The 18809-nt window shown below is 44.2% G+C and overlaps 1 protein-coding gene across 2 annotated transcripts; it reads left to right on the forward strand.

Annotated features, from left to right (window-relative positions):
• The first annotated feature begins 1097 nt into the window (after nucleotides 1-1097).
• On the forward strand, nucleotides 1098-14014 carry CAMLG (calcium modulating ligand). Of its 2 annotated transcripts, XM_045394241.3 has the most exons (4): nucleotides 1098-1377; nucleotides 3960-4420; nucleotides 8058-8123; nucleotides 13390-14014. In XM_045394241.3, the coding sequence occupies exons 1-4, from the start codon at nucleotides 1206-1208 to the stop codon at nucleotides 13579-13581; spliced, it is 891 nt and encodes a 296-aa protein (XP_045250176.1). In that variant the 5' UTR covers nucleotides 1098-1205; the 3' UTR covers nucleotides 13582-14014. The 2 variants fall into 2 exon arrangements, with proteins under 2 accessions (XP_045250176.1, XP_065402822.1); XM_065546750.2 differs by lacking the exon at nucleotides 8058-8123.
• Nucleotides 14015-18809: the final 4795 nt, after the last annotated feature.

An 18809-nucleotide genomic window follows, 5' to 3' on the forward strand; every position in this document is an offset into this window, starting at 1 on the left:
GTTCCATAAAATTAATTCTTTCTGGAATAAATTTCTAGTCCAACTTTTAATTCGGCTGTAAGAATTTAAGTGTTGTATTTCTTTTTTTTTTTTTTTTTTTTGAGACGGAGTCTCGCTCTGTCGCCCAGACTGGAGCATCTTTAGCATGCAAGTTGGTCATAAATGATAAGAAGGAAAAAAAATAATATAGCATGCGAGGTGGTCATAAACGACAAGGAGAAAAAATAAGGTGGAGAAGGGGAATGGGGAGTGCTGGCAATTTAGATAGAATGTGCACGAAAGGCTTCACTGGGAAATTCTGATTTGAACAAAAACGCACAAAACGTGAGGAAAGCCTAGGAACACAGCACCCGTATTCTTGGGCGTAGAGAAGTTAAGGATGAGGAACAGGAACCAAGAACAAATCCCAGCGTAAGGCTCCGTTTAAGCGTGGCTCCCTACAAGCGAGGCCGCCGGTCTGTAAACAAGCGACTGCCGCTGCAACCTCCATTTTGCTTCCTGGCACCAAATCTAGGCTGATTATTCACTGCCATCCCTTTCCCACTTCCGGTTTCCTTTCCTCTTCTCTCCTCTCCTCTCCTCTCCATCTCCTCTCTCTTCTCTTCTTTTTTTCCCCTCGAGACAGAGTCTTGCTCTGTAGCACAGGCTGGAGTGCAGTGGCGCGATCTCGGCTCACTGCAACCTCGGCCTCCTGGGTCCACGCGATTCTCCTGCCTCAGCCTCCCGAGTAGCCGGGATTACGGGCGCGCGCCACCACGCCCGGCTAATTTTTTGTATTTTTAGTAGAGACGGGGGTTTCACCGTGTTGGCCAGGCTAGTCTTGAACTCCTGACCTCGTGATCCGCCCGCCTCGGCCTTCCAAAGTACTAGCATTACAGGCGTGAGCCACCACTCCCGGCCCTGGGTGCTGGTTTTCTTCACCTCCGAGTGAACAGCAGAGGGGTCTGTTGGGTGAGGGCCAGACGAGTTGGGGAGGAATCAGGGCGTCCAGCGCTGCCCTCACTCAAGATGGCGGCCAGAGCCTGGCGCTTCGTCGCGTGGAGCGGCGCTTGCGTGCTTAGCTCACAGGCTCCGGCACCGCGCTCGGGGGAGGGACTATAGTGGGAAGGGGACGCGCGCCTTGCGGCCCGGGCTCTAGTCATCGCCCTCGCCGCGGCGGCCAACACCAGCGCTCCTGCCACCCCTCCCAGACTGTGGACGGGAGGATGGAGTCGATGGCTGTCGCTACCGACGGCGGGGAGAGGCCGGGGGTCCCAGCGGGCTCAGGCCTGTCGGCCTCCCAGCGTCGAGCCGAGCTGCGTCGGAGGAAGCTGCTCATGAACTCCGAACAGCGCATCAACCGGATCATGGGCTTTCACAGGCCCGGGAGCGGCGCGGGTAAGAGCCTCGATTTCCCCTCTGTCTCCCGCCTCTCCCCTTGAATCTTCAGGGTCATTCTTCCCTCTCCCACCTCCACTCCACTGACCTTTTTGACCAAGCCCTGCTCTTTGACTTCCTCTCTGTCCCGCCCCTTCGGTTATATCCCAAGTTCTCATTCCTGAACCCCAGGATGTTCCCCAGTCGCTCCCCTCAAATTTTCCTGGAGCCTCGCTGTGAGATTTTCCCCACCCTGCCTGCAGAGCCCTCGCTGTCTCTGCCCAGTTACGTTAACAGCCCCTTTTTTCCTTAGCCACTTCTCGTCTTGAAGGGCGCACGTTGTATCCCCAGACTGTCGTGTCCACTGCTCCCCTTAGGAAGATGGCTTTCCTTGTTAAGGTTCCAAGTGCTTTTCCTTACAGTGCCTTCTGTAGCGTCTACCTTCTTTTGCCTTTTGCTGTGTAACTCTTGTCCGCCCACGTCAGCCTGTCTTTACGGAACTGCCCGCTAGTTCGTCCTACGTGTATCAGGGACTCTGTGGTCATATTCTAGTGTCTGTGTTCAGTGCCCTCAACACTTGTCACCTACGGGCCGGCAAGAAAAGTTGGGAAAAGTGAGAGTGAGCATTCTTCAGAGACCCAGCAAGTGCGACGTGCACCTGAGAGTTTCCTCTCCTCACCAGGGGAGATCGATGTCATTGATGTCTGGAACTGCATTTCTAAAGGAGAGCACCTCATTCCTCCCCCAAACATATATCCAATGATTTTATTTAAAAAAAATTTATTTCACGTGAGTATAACTGAACAATTAGCACGCCCTAGTGTTTTTCCACTGTTTCCTTTAGTAATTGGTCTTTAGTCAGTGCTCGCAAGCTCCTTAGATCTTTGTGACTTTTGTTCTGGAAGGCTTTAGGTGTATAGCTCTGCATTTTTAGATAGTTCAAATGAGAGGTAAGAAAAACATTTCAAATTCTTCTAGAACACTAGAAGAAACATTTTTCTATCAGGCTACTTATTCTTAAAGCATTATTTACGATCTTACCCGAGGTACTTTCTTTTTTTCTTTTTTCTTTTTGTTTTTGAGACGAAGTCTCGCTCTGTTGCCCAGGCTGGAGTGCAGTGGTGCGATCTCCGCTCACTGCAAGCTCCGCCTCCTGGGTTCAAGCAATTCTCCTGCCTCAGCCTCCTGAGTAGCTGGGAGTACAGGCACGTGCCACCACGCCCGGATAATTTTTTGTATTTTTATTAGAGACGGAGTTTCACCATGTTGGCCAGGCTGGTCTCAATCTCCTGACCTCGTGATCCGCCTGCCTCGGCCTCCCAAAGTGGTGGGATTACAGGCTTGAGCCACCGCGCCCAGCCGGTACTTTCTATATTTTGTTCTTTTGCTTTGAAAATTTTATGTCTTTAAAGGTTTTGTTTTTTGAGACAATGTCTCCCTCTGTATCCTTGGCTGGAGTGCAGTGGCATGATCATAGCTTACTGCAGCCTCAAACTCCTGGGCTTAAGCAATCCTGCTACCTCAGCCTCCAGAGTAGCTAGGACCACAGGCGTACACCACAATGCCCGGCTAATTAAAAAAAAATTGTGTGTGTGGAGATGGGGGTCTCACTATGTTGCCTAAGCTGGTCTTGAACTTCTGGGCTCAAGTGATCCACCAGCCTTTGCTTCCAAAAGTGCTAGGCTTACAGGATTACAGGTGTGAGCCATTGTGCCTGGCCTTTTTTAAAACAAAAAACAAAAACAAAAAAAAACACACCAGAGTAGCATCTTAAAACTGCTGAATTACCTACTAATGGTTGTCTGACCACATAAACAGTAGCTGTGGGATATGCCACACCCTATGCTCATAGGGCACTGGATTCACAAATCTAATTTTAAAATACAGATTTTAAAATGCCTTACTGATTTTATATTTTTAACCAAATAAGCTAAGGCAGGCAATGCAATCATACATCTGGGATATATTATCCATAAAAAGTTGGTCTTTTCAGTTTGCTCAATCTCTGAATATCTTTCCTAGTTGGTCTACTAATCTTATCTCCTACCCATAAAGTTTGAGTTATTTCCTCTGCAGAATACTCATTTTGGGTGATATATTTTGAGGGTGTAGAGGAAGAAACCAACTTTTTTTTTTTTTTTTTTTTGGAGACGGAGTCTCGCTCTGTCGCCAGGCAGATGCAGACGGAGTGCAGTGGCGCAATCTCGGCTCATGGCAACCTCTGCCTCCCGGTTTCAAGCGATTCTCCTGCCTCAGCCAGAGTAGCTGGGACTACAGACAGCTGGGACTGCAGGCACATGCCACCACACCCAGCTAATTTTTGTATTTTTAGTAGTGACGGAGTTTCACCATGTTGGCTAGGATAGTCTCAATCTCTTGACCTCATGATGCGCCCACCTCAGCCTCCCAAAGTGTTGGGATTACAGGCGTGAGCCACTGTGCCTGGCCGAAACCAGCTTTTCTTTAATGCAGAATCAATATTTATTTATTTTGATTCAGAGACTGCTGAGTTCTAGCTGCAACAGCATATTTTAAAACATAAACATGTAAGGTGTTTGCCAGTATGTAATAAATACATAAGGCTTTTAAATTTCTTTTCTCAGAAGAAGAAAGTCAAACAAAATCAAAGCAGCAGGACAGTGATAAACTGAACTCCCTCAGCGTTCCTTCAGTTTCAAAACGAGTAGTGCTGGGTGATTCAGTCAGTACAGGAACAACTGACCAGCAGGGTGGTGTGGCCGAGGTAAAGGGGACCCAACTGGGAGACAAATTGGACTCTTTCATTAAACCACCTGAGTGCAGTAATGATGTCAACCTTGAGCTCCGGCAGCGGAACAGAGGGGACTTGACAGCGGACTCAGTCCAGAGGGGTGCCCGCCATGGCCTAGAGCAGTACCTTTCCAGATTCGAAGAAGCAATGAAGCTAAGGAAACAGCTGATTAGTGAAAAACCCAGTCAAGAGGATGGAAGTACAACAGAAGAATTTGACTCTTTTCGAATATTTAGATTGGTGGGATGTGCTCTTCTTGCTCTTGGAGTCAGAGCTTTTGTTTGCAAATACTTGGTAAGAAAAGATCTGTAAATTATTAACTAACTTAATGGAAAATGCAAAATGTTAATAATTATGAGTGCTTTTGACCCATAGAAGTCATTGCCAAAATTAATATCTACCGGATCCATGTGGCTGTTTGAAGATACATTATTAACTTTGCTATTCATCTTATAGAATGAAGTGTTCTGGTTAAATACAGAGCCTAATAATTATTGTTGGTCCTCCATATCAGTTGGTTCTGCACCCTATGTGGATTCAACCAACTGTGGATTGAAAGTATTTGGATTTAGCCGGGCGTGGTGGTGCACGCCTGTAATCCCAGTTACTTGGGAGGCTGAGGCAGGAGAATTGCTTGAACCCGGCAGGCAGAGGTTGCAGTGAGCCAGGATAATGCCACTGCACTCCAGCCTGGGTGACAGAGTGAGACCCTCCCTGTCTCAAAAATAATATGTATGTGTATATATTTGGGGAAAAAATAATACAATAATAACAAATAATAAATAATACAAATAAAGGCTGGGCGCGGTGGCTCAAGCCTGTAATCCCAGCACTTTGGGAGGCCGAGACGGGCGGATCACAAGGTCAGGAGATCGAGACCATCCTGGCTAACCTGGTGAAACCCCATCTCTACTAAAAAATACAAAAAACTAGCCGGGCGAGGTGGCGGGCGCCTGTAGTCCCAGCTACTCGGGAGGCTGAGGCAGGAGAACCGCGTGAACCTGGGAGGCGGAGCTTGCAGTGATCTGAGATCTGGCCACTGCACTCCAGCCTGGGCCACAGAGCGAGACTCCGTCTCAAAAAAAAAAAAAAATAAATAAATAAATAAATAATACAAATAAAAACAGTATAACAACTATTTACATTGTATTAGGCATAAAAAAATCTAGAAATGATTTCAAGTATATGGGAGGAATTGAGTAGGTTATATGCAAATACTATGCCATTTTACATAAGGGACTTGAGCATCTATCAGGAGGAACCTGGTACCAGTCCTCTGCAGATACTGAGGGATGACTCTACTGAAACCCTTTTTTCATGCTACGGACCCTTCTCATTGCTTTGCGTATATTAATTCATCTAATCCTCATTCTTATGAACTTGGTATTATTTGAATCCATTGGGAAATGAAGACTCAGAGAGGTTAAATCATTTGCCGAAGGTCACACAGCTACTAAGTGATGCTGGGATTAAACCTTAGCAGTTTCATTCTTTAACCAAAGGGTTAAGTGCTTTACATATATATATATACTGTATATTATCAATTTTCAAATAATTTGAAATAGTAAAATGCAGTTCCTGTGGTCCTGAATATGAGGTAAATTTCCTATGGTTCAGAAGACATTTCAGCATTTCTTTTTTTTTTTTGAGACGGAGTCTCGCTCTGTCGCCCAGGCTGGAGTGCAGTGGCCGGATCTCAGCTCACTGCAAGCTCCGCCTCCCGGGTTTATGCCATTCTCCTGCCTCAGCCTCCCGAGTAGCTGGGACTACAGGCGCCCGCCACCTCGCCCGGCTAGTTTTTTGTATTTTTTTTTAGTAGAGACGGGGTTTCACCGTGTTAGCCAGGATGGTCTCGATCTCCTGACCTCATGATCCACCCGTCTCGGCCTCCCAAAGTGCTGGGATTACAGGCTTGAGCCACCGCGCCCGGCCAGCATTTCTTAATGTAGTGTCATAATGAGTCCATTTTGGTTGTACCATGATGTGGTTATTTTGTTTTACAGTATATTGAAGAATACAGAAAAGCATAGCTCATAGTTCAGTGTCTTGCACTGAGGTTTTTCCATTCAGTAGACATTTTAGGTATATGTACCAGGCACATAAATAAATTATCCAGATAATTAAAGTTTATATCATTAAGCAAAACAGTTTTTTTTAATCTTTTTTTTTTTTTTTTTTTTTTTTTTGAGATGGAGTTTCTGTCGCCTAGGCTGGAGTGCAGTGGTGCAATCTCGGCTCACTGCAATGTCCACCTCCTGGGTTCAAGTGATTCTCCTGCCTTAGCCTCCTGAGTAGCTGGGACTACAGGCACGTGCCACCATGCACGGCTAATTTTTTGTATTTTTAGTAGAGACGGGGTTTCATCGTGTTAGCCAGGATGGTCTCGATGTCGTGACCTCGTGATCTGCCCACCACTGCCTCCCAAAGTGCTGGGATTACAGGCGTGAGCCACCGTGCCTGGCCTAAAATCTATTTTTATGCAGATGTTTTCATAAATAGAACCTGTTGAACAGATTTTATTTGTTTTTCCTTGATAATAACTTGTCAACATAGTTTGCTATAATGCAAAGATCGGTGATGCTTTCAGCATTTAATGAGCTGCCTCTTTTTTGTCTCTATCTGAAGGGCTCTGTGCTTTCATGCTTTTAATGTTATGCCTATTTTTGTGTGAATTTTTTTGTTTTGGTTTTCTGGGTTTTGTTGCTATCAGAGTTTCAACTGTTTCTTACTGCTGTCACCATACTGCCATCTAGTAACGTTTGCTCCTTCACTCACTTCTTAATGGTTTCATTTTAAAAGTAGTTATGAGGGGCTGGGCACAGTGGCTCATGCCTGTAATCCCACCATGCCCAGCTAATTTTTTAGCAGAGATAGGGTTTCACCTTGTCAGCCAGGATGGTCATCTCGATCTCTTGACCTCGTGATCCGCCCATCTCTGCTTCCCAAAGTGCTAGGATTACAGGCATGAGCCACCATGCCCAGCCAAGCATTTAGTTTTGTTGTTGTTTAAAACGTTTTAGAGATAGGATCTTGCTGTGGTGCCCAGGCTGGACTAGAACTTCTGGGCTCAAGCAGTCCTCCTGCCTCAGCCTTCTGCATAGCTGGAAGAATGCCATCTATTTTGAGTGCTGGGCCTTGTCTGTGTGCTTCCTGGATGTCAATTAATTCCCTCTGGGTGACGGAGATGTTACTGCATGATGTGTTAAACATCTGTCACTATTTAATACTTTAAATAATTTAAAAGATGAGTTTTTATGAGAGAAGACAGTTTTGGGGACACTAAAAGAATGTGAAAGAATTGTATGACCTGAGAAACATATTTTATGTTAGGAAATCAAATCTTTTATTTTCTTCACCCTTCTGAGGAAACAAGATTACTTTTAACCATTAAAATTACTATTTTATGGGAGACTGAGGCAGGAGAATTGCTTGGACCCAGGAGGCAGAGGTCACAGTGAGCCGAGATTGCGTCACTGCACTCCAGCCTGGGCGACAGAATGAGACTCCGTCTTAAAAAAAAAAAAGTAATTGCCAGGCGAAGTGACTCACACCTGTAATCCCAGCATGTTGGGAGTCCGAGGTGGGTTGATCACATGAGGTCAGGAGTTGTAGACCATCCTGGCCAACATGGTGAAACCCTGTCTCTACTAAAAATACAAAAATTAGCCAGGCATGGTGGCGGGCGCTTGTAACCCCATCTACTTGGAAGGCTGAGGCACCAGCATCACTTGAACCTGAGAGGTGGATGTTGCTGTGAACCAAGATCGTGCCACTGCACTCAGACTGGGTGACAGAGGAAGACTCTGTCTCAAAAAATAATAATAACAATTTTTTTTACAGCTTGTGCTTGGAATTTTATAGCTGCTGTTTGATTTATTGTAATTTGAATGATTATGTTGGAAATATTTAATTTTATCTTCTATCTTCACAGTCCATATTTGCTCCATTTCTTACTTTGCAACTTGCGTACATGGGATTATACAAATATTTTCCCAAGGTAAATTAATTTTTTTTCTAAATCTTGATGATGTGTTTGGATTGATTTATGACTAGCTAATTGAAGGAGCTTAAAAATGTTAGTCCTACTTATGGTCTGATTCAGTGCTACTGAAAGTGTGGTTTGCCCACTTATCTCTAAACTATGTGTTTGTGTTTGTGATGCATTAAGTTCAAAAAATGAGTAATTGGCCGGGTGTGGTCGTTCACGCCTGTAATTCCCACACTCTGAGAGACTGAGGTGGGTGGATCACCTGAGGTCAGGAGTTCAAGACCAGCCTGGCCAACATGGTGAAACTCCATCTCTACTAGAAATACAAAAATTAGCCAGGTATGGTGATGCACACCTGTAATTCCAGCTCCTCAGGAGGCTGAGGCAGGATAATTGCTCCAACCCAGGAGTCAGAGGTTGCAGTGAGCCAAGATTGTGCCACTGCACTATTCCAGCCTGGGCGACAGGGTGAGACTCTGTCTCAAAAAAAAAGAGTAATTGGAAACTTTTATAGCAATTTGACATTGCCATAACATTGTTATTCTGTTTTACAAAAATATTGGTCTACTGTGAATTGAGGTCCTTCATGAAAGAGTGTGAATAGTACTTGTTTAAGAAAAGTATTAAATTTAATTAGTAAATTTAGTAATTCATTTTGTCTGTAATAAAGGAAATTTAAAAACGGATTTGATTATCTCATTGTACTTCATATTGGACACTTAATAGCAGCGCACTTTATCTCCAGTGTTTAGGGCCTGATATTTGCAATAAATATGTGACCAATATTGCAGAACAGAATGATGTTGAGAGTCATTGTTTACCTGGCCTGCTTGACTAAGGATATATACAGTTTTATGAGGCTTGGCTTGCTTGACATAGGCGATAGCCTAACTAGTGTGATCAAGTTTTGTGGGAGCTTTTTGCTGGAAAAATGGCTACTTGGCTGTTTATGTGTTATATTTAATGGGCTGACAGACCTGTGCATGATTTTAATGGATTTGAAGCATTTGTATTTTTGAAGGGTCAAATAGGTCAAATACAAGAAGTAAAAGAGTAAATAACTTTGTAATTTTAATTGAAGCATTTGTTTAGAAATTCACCTTTGAGGCTGGGCTTGGTGGCTCATGCCCTAATCCCAGCACTTTGGGAGGCTGAGGCGGGTGGATCACCTCAGGTCAGGAGTTCGAGACCAGCCTGGCCAACGTGGCAAAACTCCGTCTCTACTAAAAATATAAAAATTACCCAGGTGTGGTTGTGGGCGCCTGCAATCCCAGCTACTTGGGAGGCGAGGCAGGAGAATCACTTGAACCCAGGAGGCAGAGGTTGTGGTGAGCCAAGATCGCGCCATTGCACTTCAGCCTGGGTAACAGAGCAAAACTCCGTCTCAGAAAAAAAAAATTGTATCTATTCAGAATGAAGATGCTCTCAATGTACTGATAATGGTAAACTCTCCAAGAAATATTGAGAGAAAAAAAATTCAGAATAGAATCTATACTAATTTCTTTTTGAAAATAAAAAATGTATTACTTGATTTTGCTTATATATGCATAAACAAATAATATACATGAAATTATTAACAATACTTATGTGTGTGATAGAGATGTATATATGGGTACTCTGTAAATGGAAGAGAGAAAATGGAGACTTTATATATTCTCCCAACATAATAGCATTTTGTTATAGCAGGGTTTTTTTGCTTGTTTGTTTTTGAGACAGAGTCTCACTCTGTTGCCCAGGCTGGAGTGCAGGGTACAATCTCAGCTCACTGCAGTCTCTGCCTCCTGGGTTCATTCTCCTGCCTCAGCCTCCCAAGTAGCTGTGACTACAGGTGTGAGTGACCACACCCACCTAATTTTTGTATTTTTAGTAGAGACGGGGTATCACTGTGTTGGTCAGGCTGATCTGGAACTCCCAGCCTCAGGTGATCTGCCCACCTGGGCCTTCCAAAGTGCAGGGATTACAGGCATGAGCCACCACACCTGGCCTGTTATAACAGTTTTTAAACACAAAAGTTGGCCGGGTGTGGTGCCTCACACCTGTAATACCAGCACTTTGGAAGGCCATGGTGGGCAGATCACCTGAGGCTGGGAGTTCCTGACCAGCCTGGCCAACATCGTGAAACCGTATGTCTACTGAAAATACAAAAATTAGCTTGGCATGGTGGTACAGACCTGTAATCCCAGCTACTTGAAGTCTGAGGCAGGAGAATTGCTGGAACCCGGGTGGCAGAATTTACAGTGAGCCAAGATAGCGCCACTGCACTCCTGGGCGACAGAGCAAGACTGTCTCAAAAATAAATAAAAGTTGAAAGAATTGTGCCGTGAACACCCATTTATATAATACCACCTAGATTCTACAAGTAGCATCTTATTATATTACGTATCTATCAGATTTTTAGTTTTCAAACCCAAGATAATCTCTGTAAAGTTTTTCCATCAAATTTTTCTTGATGCATTTCAAAGTATATTGTAGGTGTACACATCGGTATACCTCACCCCTCTTACATAACATTAACTTACAATTTACTGTTTTAAGGTTCTTTTTTTAAGTAAAAAAAAAAAATTTTTTTAGATGTAGTCTCACTTTGTTACCAGGCTGGAGTGCAGTGGGCACAATCTTGGCTCACTGCAACCTCTGCCTCCCAGGTTCAAGCGATTCTCCCACCTCAGCCTCCCAAATAGCTGGGACTACAGGCACGTGCCACCAAGCCCAGCTAATTTTTGTATTTTTAGTAGAGACAGGGTTTCACCATGTTGAGCAGGATGGTCTCTCTCTTTTTTTTTTTTTTTTTTTTTTTTTTGAGATGGAGTCTTGCTCTTTGGCCAGACTGGAGTGCAATAGCATGATCTTGCTCACTGCAACCTCTGCGTCCTAGGTTCAAGCGATTCCCCTGCCTCAGCCTCCCAAGTAGCTGAGATTACAGGCATATGCCACCACACCCAGCTAATTTTTTGTATTTTAGTAGAGACGGGGTTTCACCATGTTGGCCAAGACAATCTTGATCTCCTGACCTTGTGATCTGCCCACCTCAGCCTCCCAAAGTGCTGTAATTACAGGCATGAGCCACTGTGCCCAGCTGGTCTCTGGTCTCTATCTCTTGACCTTGTGATTCGCCCACCTCCGCCTTCCAAAGTGCTGCGATTACAGGTGTGAGCCGCCACGCCCGGCCTTTTTTAGGTAAAATTTTAAGGTAAAATTAGTTCTGAGGCCGGGCGCAGTGGTTCATGCCTGTAATCCCAGCACTTTGGGAAGCCGAGATGGGCGGATCACCTGAAGTCAGGAGTTCAAGACCAGCCTGGCCAACATGGTGAAACCCCATCTCTACAAAAATTTGCCAGGCATGATGGTGGGTACCTATAATCCCAGCTACTGGGGAGGCTGATGTGGGAGAATCGCTTGAACCCAGAAGGTGGAGGTGGCGGTGGGCCGAGATCCTGCCATTGCACTCCAGCCTGAGCAACAGAGCGAGACTACGTCTCAAAAAAAAAGGAAAAAAAAAATTAGTTCTAATATGAAGACTAGGGTACCAGCATAATTAATTGATTGTTTGAAATGCTCTTCTTAATTGTACCATTTGATATGTTTGACATCCTGTGAAACCCATACCTCTTCCAAGGTTTATAACTTTGCTGTCACCCCAAGAGTTTCCTTCATGCTCCTTTCCAGGCAGTCCCAGTCCCTATACCCCAAAGATCTTTTTCCCACCATAGATTAGTTGTGTTTGGCATAGTAATTCATATAAGTGGGATCATTCTTGATTTTACTTTTTTCTGCATGCCTTCTTTTATTCTGCATGATATTTTTGAGATTTATCCATGTTGGATAAATCAGTAGTTAATTTCTTTTTTTTTTTCTTGGCTCAATAATACTCCATTGTATGACTGTATCCATTTATCTAGTCTCCTGTAGATGGACATCTTGGTTGTTTTCAGTTTTGGGTTATTATGACTAAGAGCTTCCTTGTATGAGGCTTTTTGTGAGCATAAGCTTTCATTTCTCTTAGGTAACTATAGGTTTTTATACTAAAAAAATTTTTAAACCATATGATTGGATTTTGTGATAATAAAGAAAAATTCTGCTTTTTTTTTTTTTAAGAGGGAGTCTCGCTCTGTCGCCCAGACTGGAGTTCAGTGGCGCGATCTCGGCTCACTGCAACCTCCACATTGTGGATTCAGGCAATTCTCCTGCCTCAGGCTCCTGAGTAGCTGGGACTACAGGCACCCACCACCGTGCCCGGCTATTTTTTGTATTTTAGTAGAGACAGGGTTTCACCATGTTGGTCAGGCTGGTCTCAATCTCCTGACCTCGTGAGCTGCCCGCCTTGGCCTCTCAAAGTGTCAGGATTACAAGCGTGAGCCACTGCGCCCAGCCCAGTCTTGCTATTAAAAGTTTTTTGAAAATGTCATCTTGGAAGCATGACATAAATAATAATTTATTATATATACAGTACAATATAAAAACAAGAATATATTATACAATATAAATATAAAATATACAGTACAATATAAAATAATATAAAATATAAATTTTATATATTAAAACAGTACAATATAAAAAGAAATATTACTAGACAGGACATAAATAACTGCTAAATGACTGACATGGATAATGTGTGACGTAGGAGCTCACAGGAGATATAAATTACTCCAGTGTTTTATGTAAATAAAGCACAAGGAGGACTTCAGGGGAAGTAGAATTAAAAACAGGCCTTCAGGCCAAGTGCAGTCTCTAATCCCAGCACTTTGGGAGGCTGAGGCTAGCTGATGGCTTCAGCTTACAAGTTTAAGACCACCCTGGGAAACATAGGAAGACTGTTTCTACAACAGATAACAAAAATTAGCTGAGCGTGCGCCTGTGGTCCCACCTACTCGGGAGGCTGAGGTGTCTCTACTAAAAATATGAAAATTAGCCAGGCGTGGTGGCAAGCGCCTGTAATCCCAGTTACTCAGGAAGCAGAGGCAGGAGAATCACTTGAACCCGGGAGGCGGAGGTTGCAGTGAGCCGAGATCGAGCCATTGCACTCCAGCCTGGGCGACAGAGCGAGACTGTCTCAAAAAAAAAAAAAAAGCAAGACTGATAATCTGCTATTGTCTAGCAGTTTGAAGATTTACATATTATGTGCTCAGTAAATGTTGGTATATTACTGATTGTTTTAAAATATCATTAACAGTTTTTAAATCATTTAGGTTGAAAATAGCAGTATTGATTATGTTTGTATAGAGCTTATGTAGTCTGCTGAAACTTTGAAGATTAATGTGAGTCTTTCTCTACACAGAGTGAAAAGAAGATAAAGACAACAGTACTAACAGCTGCACTTTTATTATCGGGAATTCCTGCTGAAGTGATAAATCGATCAATGGATACCTATAGCAAAATGGGCGAAGTCTTCACAGATCTCTGTGTCTACTTTTTCACCTTTATCTTTTGTCATGAACTGCTTGATTATTGGGGCTCTGAAGTACCATGAAGCCTGCAGAACTGAGAAGGAGAAGCTTACAAAAAAAAAAAAATCCTCTTTTATATTGCAGTGTCTCTAAAGGAGGCAAATTAGTTTACACCTTCATGTAATTCTTTTACTTTAGGGGTTGCAAAACTACTTTATTAGAAATAGAATGGCAGATTCTCTGATTTAAAAGGGCTGAGTTTGTATTATTACTGATATGAAGAACAGAGTACCAATGTCATTAATTGATTTTTCTTGTTTAATCAGAATCCTTATTCTGTACCTTTCCTCTAACTTCTCAGATTTGTAATTCTTCTTTTGGGAGCTGAACTAGTGCTTTTAGGAGAACAGATAAACGTAGTCTCAGCCAGCCCTAGAGACTGCTTCTTGTATTTGTGTCATTCTGTCCTGAGAAATGAAGTCATCTGAAAAATAAAATGAAAGAAACTGAATTGTCTAATGTTAAGTCTGCACATTGTAACTTTTCTTGTTGAGTTAGTATCTTAATTTTTACTCCAGCACAAGTATTTAATCAAAGAAATGATTCATACATGTGAAATTGGAAGGTATTTACAAAATTTTTATTGCTGTATACTAAACTCAGAATTGGAACTTTTTGCTTTTGAGTTTTCACTTTTTAGAAGTATGTTTTAAGCAAGCAAAAACAAAATGGGATGTGAAGAATTGAAGCAAGCAACCCAATAGCATAGATGTCCTTTTCCCCCCAAATATGGTCTAGATGAGTTACTATAAACATCGTTTTTATTTTTTTGAGATGGAGTTTTGCTCTTGTTGCCCAGGCTAGAGTGCAATGGTGCTATCTTGGCTCAACGCAACCTCTGCCTCCCTGGTTCAAGGGATTCTCCTGTCTCAGCCTCCTGAGTAGCTGGGATTACAGGCATGTGCCACCACGACCGGCTGATTTTTGAATTTTTAGTAGAGATGGGGTTTCTCCATGTTGGTCAGGCTGGTCTCGAACTTCTGACCTCAGCTAATCCGCCCACCTCGGCCTCCCAAAGTGCTGGGATTACAGGCGTGAGCCACCGCACCCAACCTTATAAATATCCTTTTAACTAACTCAGTAACTGCCATATTTTGATGGGTTGTCTTCTTAAAAGAATATACGACTAAAGTGTTATATCACTTAGTGTTACATTTCCTTACAGATTTTTGTATAGTCTAATTTGGTTAATCCTTGTGACATTAAAAACACGTACACTTTTTAAAAAATTATTCATTAAGTCTTGATTTCTGTCATTTCATTTTGAACCAGGGTAATGAAGAATAAGTATAATTTAAGTCTATTCCTCTGATTTGGGTTAAAGATTATAAGCACACATTTTTTCCTGATTCCATAATGAATCTAGTATCTAAAGGGTTGTAAATCATCCTTAAAGTTGTCACTTCCTTACTCCCTGAGAAGATACTAGTGGTCTTCAATTGCACATTGCACATGTTTACTCTTTTGCTGCTTTTTTTTTTTTTTTTTTCCCCAAACAGTTTCCTGCTGTTGTCCAGGCTGGAGTGTAGTAGTAGCACAATCATGGCTCACTGGAGCCTTGATTGACCTCCTGGGTTCAAGTAATCTTCCTGTCTCAGCCTCCCAAGTAACTGGGACCATTCATGCTTGGCTATTTTTTTGATTTTTTGTAGAGACAGGATCTTGCCATGTTACCCAGGCTGGTCTCGAACTGGGCTCAAGCAGTCCTCCTGCGTTGGCCTCCCAAAATGCTAGGGTTACAGGTATGAGCCATTGTGCCTGGCCTGCTTTTGTTTCTTGAAAAAAAAAAAAAAAAATCATTTAGCCAGCTGACATATGCAAAATTTTAGTTACTGTAGATCATTACCAAATTTATATTTTGAAAACAGTTATATCTGGCCGGGCGCGGTGGCTCAAGCCTGTAATCCCAGCACTTTGGGAGGCCGAGACGGGTGGATCATGAGGTCAGGAGATCGAGACCATCCTGGATAACACGGTGAAACCCCGTCTCTACTAAAAAATACAAAAAACTAGCCGGGCGAGGTGGCGGGTGCCTGTAGTCCCAGCTACTCGGGAGGCTGAGGCAGGAGAATGGCGTGAACCCGGGAGGCGGAGCTTGCAGTGAGCCGAGATTGCGCCACTGCACTCCAGCCCGGGCGACAGAGCGAGTCTCAAAAAAAAAAAAAAAAAAGAAAACAGTTATATCTATCTATTGGTGCCACTTTTTCTCTTTAACTGATAGGCATCTCCCTGATAATTTGCTTACATTTGTTGAATAATATCAAATAGAAATGAAAGTTTGTTTTGTTTTGTTTTGTTTTTGAGATATACAGTTTCACTCTGTTGCTGAGGCTGAAGTGCACTGGCATGATCTACAACCTCTGCCCCTCTGGTTCAAGCAATGCTCATGCCTCAGCCTTCTGAGTAGTGAGTAGCTGGGATTACAAACATTGCTACCATGCCCGGCTAATTTTTGTAGTTTTAGTAGAGATGGTGGTTTCACCATGTTGGCCAGGCAGGTCTCAAACTCCTGACCTCAAGTGATCTGCCCGTCTCAGCCTCCCAATGTACTGAGATTAAAAGTGTGAGCCACTGCGGCCCACCTGAAAGTTTCTTTTTTTTTTTTTTTTTTTTAATCTTTTTTTTTTTTTTGAGGCGGAGTCTCGCTCTGTCACCCAGGCTGGAGTGCAGTGGCCGGATCTCAGCTCACTGCAAGCTCCGCCTCCCGGGTTTACGCCATTCTCCTGCCTCAGCCTCCCGAGTAGCTGGGACTACAGGCGCCCGCCACCTCTCCCGGCTAGTTTTTTTTGTATTTTTTAGTAGAGACGGAGTTTCATCGGGTTAGCTAGGATGGTCTCGACATCCTGACCTCGTGATCCGCCCATCTCGGCCTCCCAAAGTGCTGGGATTACAGGCTTGAGCCACTGCGCCCAGTGAAAGTTTCTTTTATTTGAGACAAGGTCTCACTATGTTGCCCCTGTTGGAGTGCAGTGGTGTGATCAGGGCTCACTGCAGCCTTGCCCTCCCAGGCCCAAGCAATCTTCCCATCTCAGCCTCACAAATAGCTGGGACCACAGGCATGTGCCACCACCCCTGGATAATTTTTTTTTTTTTTTTTTCCAGAACAGAGTCCCACTCTTGCCCAGGCTGGAGTGCAGTGACGTTGATCTTGGTTTACTGCAACCTCTGTCCGCCCCCCTTGCTGGTTCAAGTGATTCTCATGCCTCAGCTTCCCGAGTAGCTGGGATTACAGATGTATGCCTCCACACCTGGCTAATTTTTTGTATTTTTAGTAGAGACAGGTTTCACCATGTTGGCCAGGCTGGTCTCGAACTCCTGGCCTCATGTGATCTACCCACCTTGGCCTTCCGTAGTGCTGGGATTACAAGCGAGATTACTACTATTACATTTGAGGCTGGGATTACTGTGCCTGGCTTGGGAATTGAAGTTTCTTAGTGTTTGGAATAGTTTAAAATGTTTTTTATTTAGAAATTTCTGGGTTTTCAAATGTATATGGATTGGCCGGGCACCATGACTCATGCCTGTAATGCCAACACTTTGGGAGGCGGAGGCGGGTGGATCACTTGAGGTCAGGAGTTTGAGACCAGCCTGGCCAACATGGTGAAACCCTGTCTCTACTGAAAAAAAAAAAATACAAAAAATTAGCCAGGAGTGGTGGCGGGCGTGTCTGTAATCCTAGCTACTTGAGAGGCTGAGGCATGAGAATCACTTGAACCCGGGAGGCAGAGGTTGCAGTGAACTGAGATCGTGCCACTGCACTCCAGCCTGGGCAACAGAGTAAGACTCTGTCTCAAGAGAAAAAAAAAAAAAAGGGTATATGGATTAAAACTAGAGTGACAAGGATGGTTGTTTAGAGGTGACAACTTGACGATGTTACCTAGTAGTTTTTTTAGTTCAATTAGTTGTGTAAATGGATATGTGTCATCACAGTTGGCACTAAAAACAGCAAGAGGGTTATAAGATATTCAATACTGGGTTAGTAAGTCAAGTCACAGTCAAAATTTGCTGCTTTGGAAGACAGGTTAGTTTACTAAAAGTGATGTATTGGAACACAGACTATAGTCATTTCTTTTACCTGTCTGATAGATAAAACCTTCCAGCCAGGCGTGGTGGCTCATGCCTGTAATCCCAGCATTTTGGGAGTCCGAGGCAGGCGGGCAGATCACTTGAGGTTGGGAGTTCGTGACCAGCCTGACCAACATGAGGAAACCCCGTCTCTAATAAAAACAAAATTAGGCCGGGCGCGGTGGCTCACGCCTGTAATCCCAGCACTTTGGGAGGCCGAGGCGGGCGGATCACAAGGTCAGGAGATCGAGACCACGGTGAAACCCCGTCTCTACTAAAAATACAAAAAATTAGCCGGGCGCGGTTGTGGGCGCCTGTAGTCCCAGCTACTCGGGAGGCTGAGGCAGGAGAATGGCGTGAACCCGGGAGGCGGAGCTTGCAGTGAGCCGAGATCGTGCCGCTGCGCTCCAGCCTGGGCGACAGAGCGAGACTCCATCTCAAAAAAAAAAAAAAAAAATTAGCTGGGCAGCCGGGCGCGGTGGCTCAAGCCTGTAATCCCAGCACTTTGGGAGGCTGAGACGGGCGGATCACAAGGTCAGGAGATCGAGACCATCCTGGCTAACACGGTGAAACCCCGTCTCTACTAAAAAATACAAAAAACTAGCCGGGCGAGGTGGCGGGCGCCTGTGGTCCCAGCTACTCCGGAGGCTGAGGCAGGAGAATGGCGTAAACCCAGGAGGCGGAGCTTGCAGTGAGCTGAGATCCGGCCACTGCACTCCAGCCTGGGCGACAGAGCCAGACTCAGTCTCAAAAAAAAAAAAAAAAAAAAAAATTAGCTGGGCGTGGTGGCACATGCCTGTAATCCCAGCTACTTGGGAGGCTGAGGCAGGAGAATTGCTTGAACCCGGGAGGCGGAGGTTGCAGTGAGCCAAGGTCATGCCATTGCACTCCAGCCTGGGCAACAAGAGTGAAACTCTGTCTCAAAAAAAAGAAAAAAAAAAAACCTTCCTCCAGTACAGACTTGATGTGAATTTAAACATATTGTGGTGGAGTGGGGGTGGTGCACACCTGTAATCCCAGCACTTTGGGAGGCCAAGGGAGACAGATTGCTTGAGTCCAGGGGTCCAGGAGTTTGAGACCAGCCTGGGCAACATGGCAAAACCCTCTCTGTGAAAAACACAAAAGTTAGCTGGCGGGGTGGTGTGTGCCTGTAGTCCCAGCTACTAGCTACTTGGGAGGCTGAGGC

The sequence above is a fragment of the Macaca fascicularis genome, chromosome 6 (assembly GCF_037993035.2).
Source record: "Macaca fascicularis isolate 582-1 chromosome 6, T2T-MFA8v1.1".
NCBI lineage: Eukaryota > Metazoa > Chordata > Mammalia > Primates > Cercopithecidae > Macaca > Macaca fascicularis.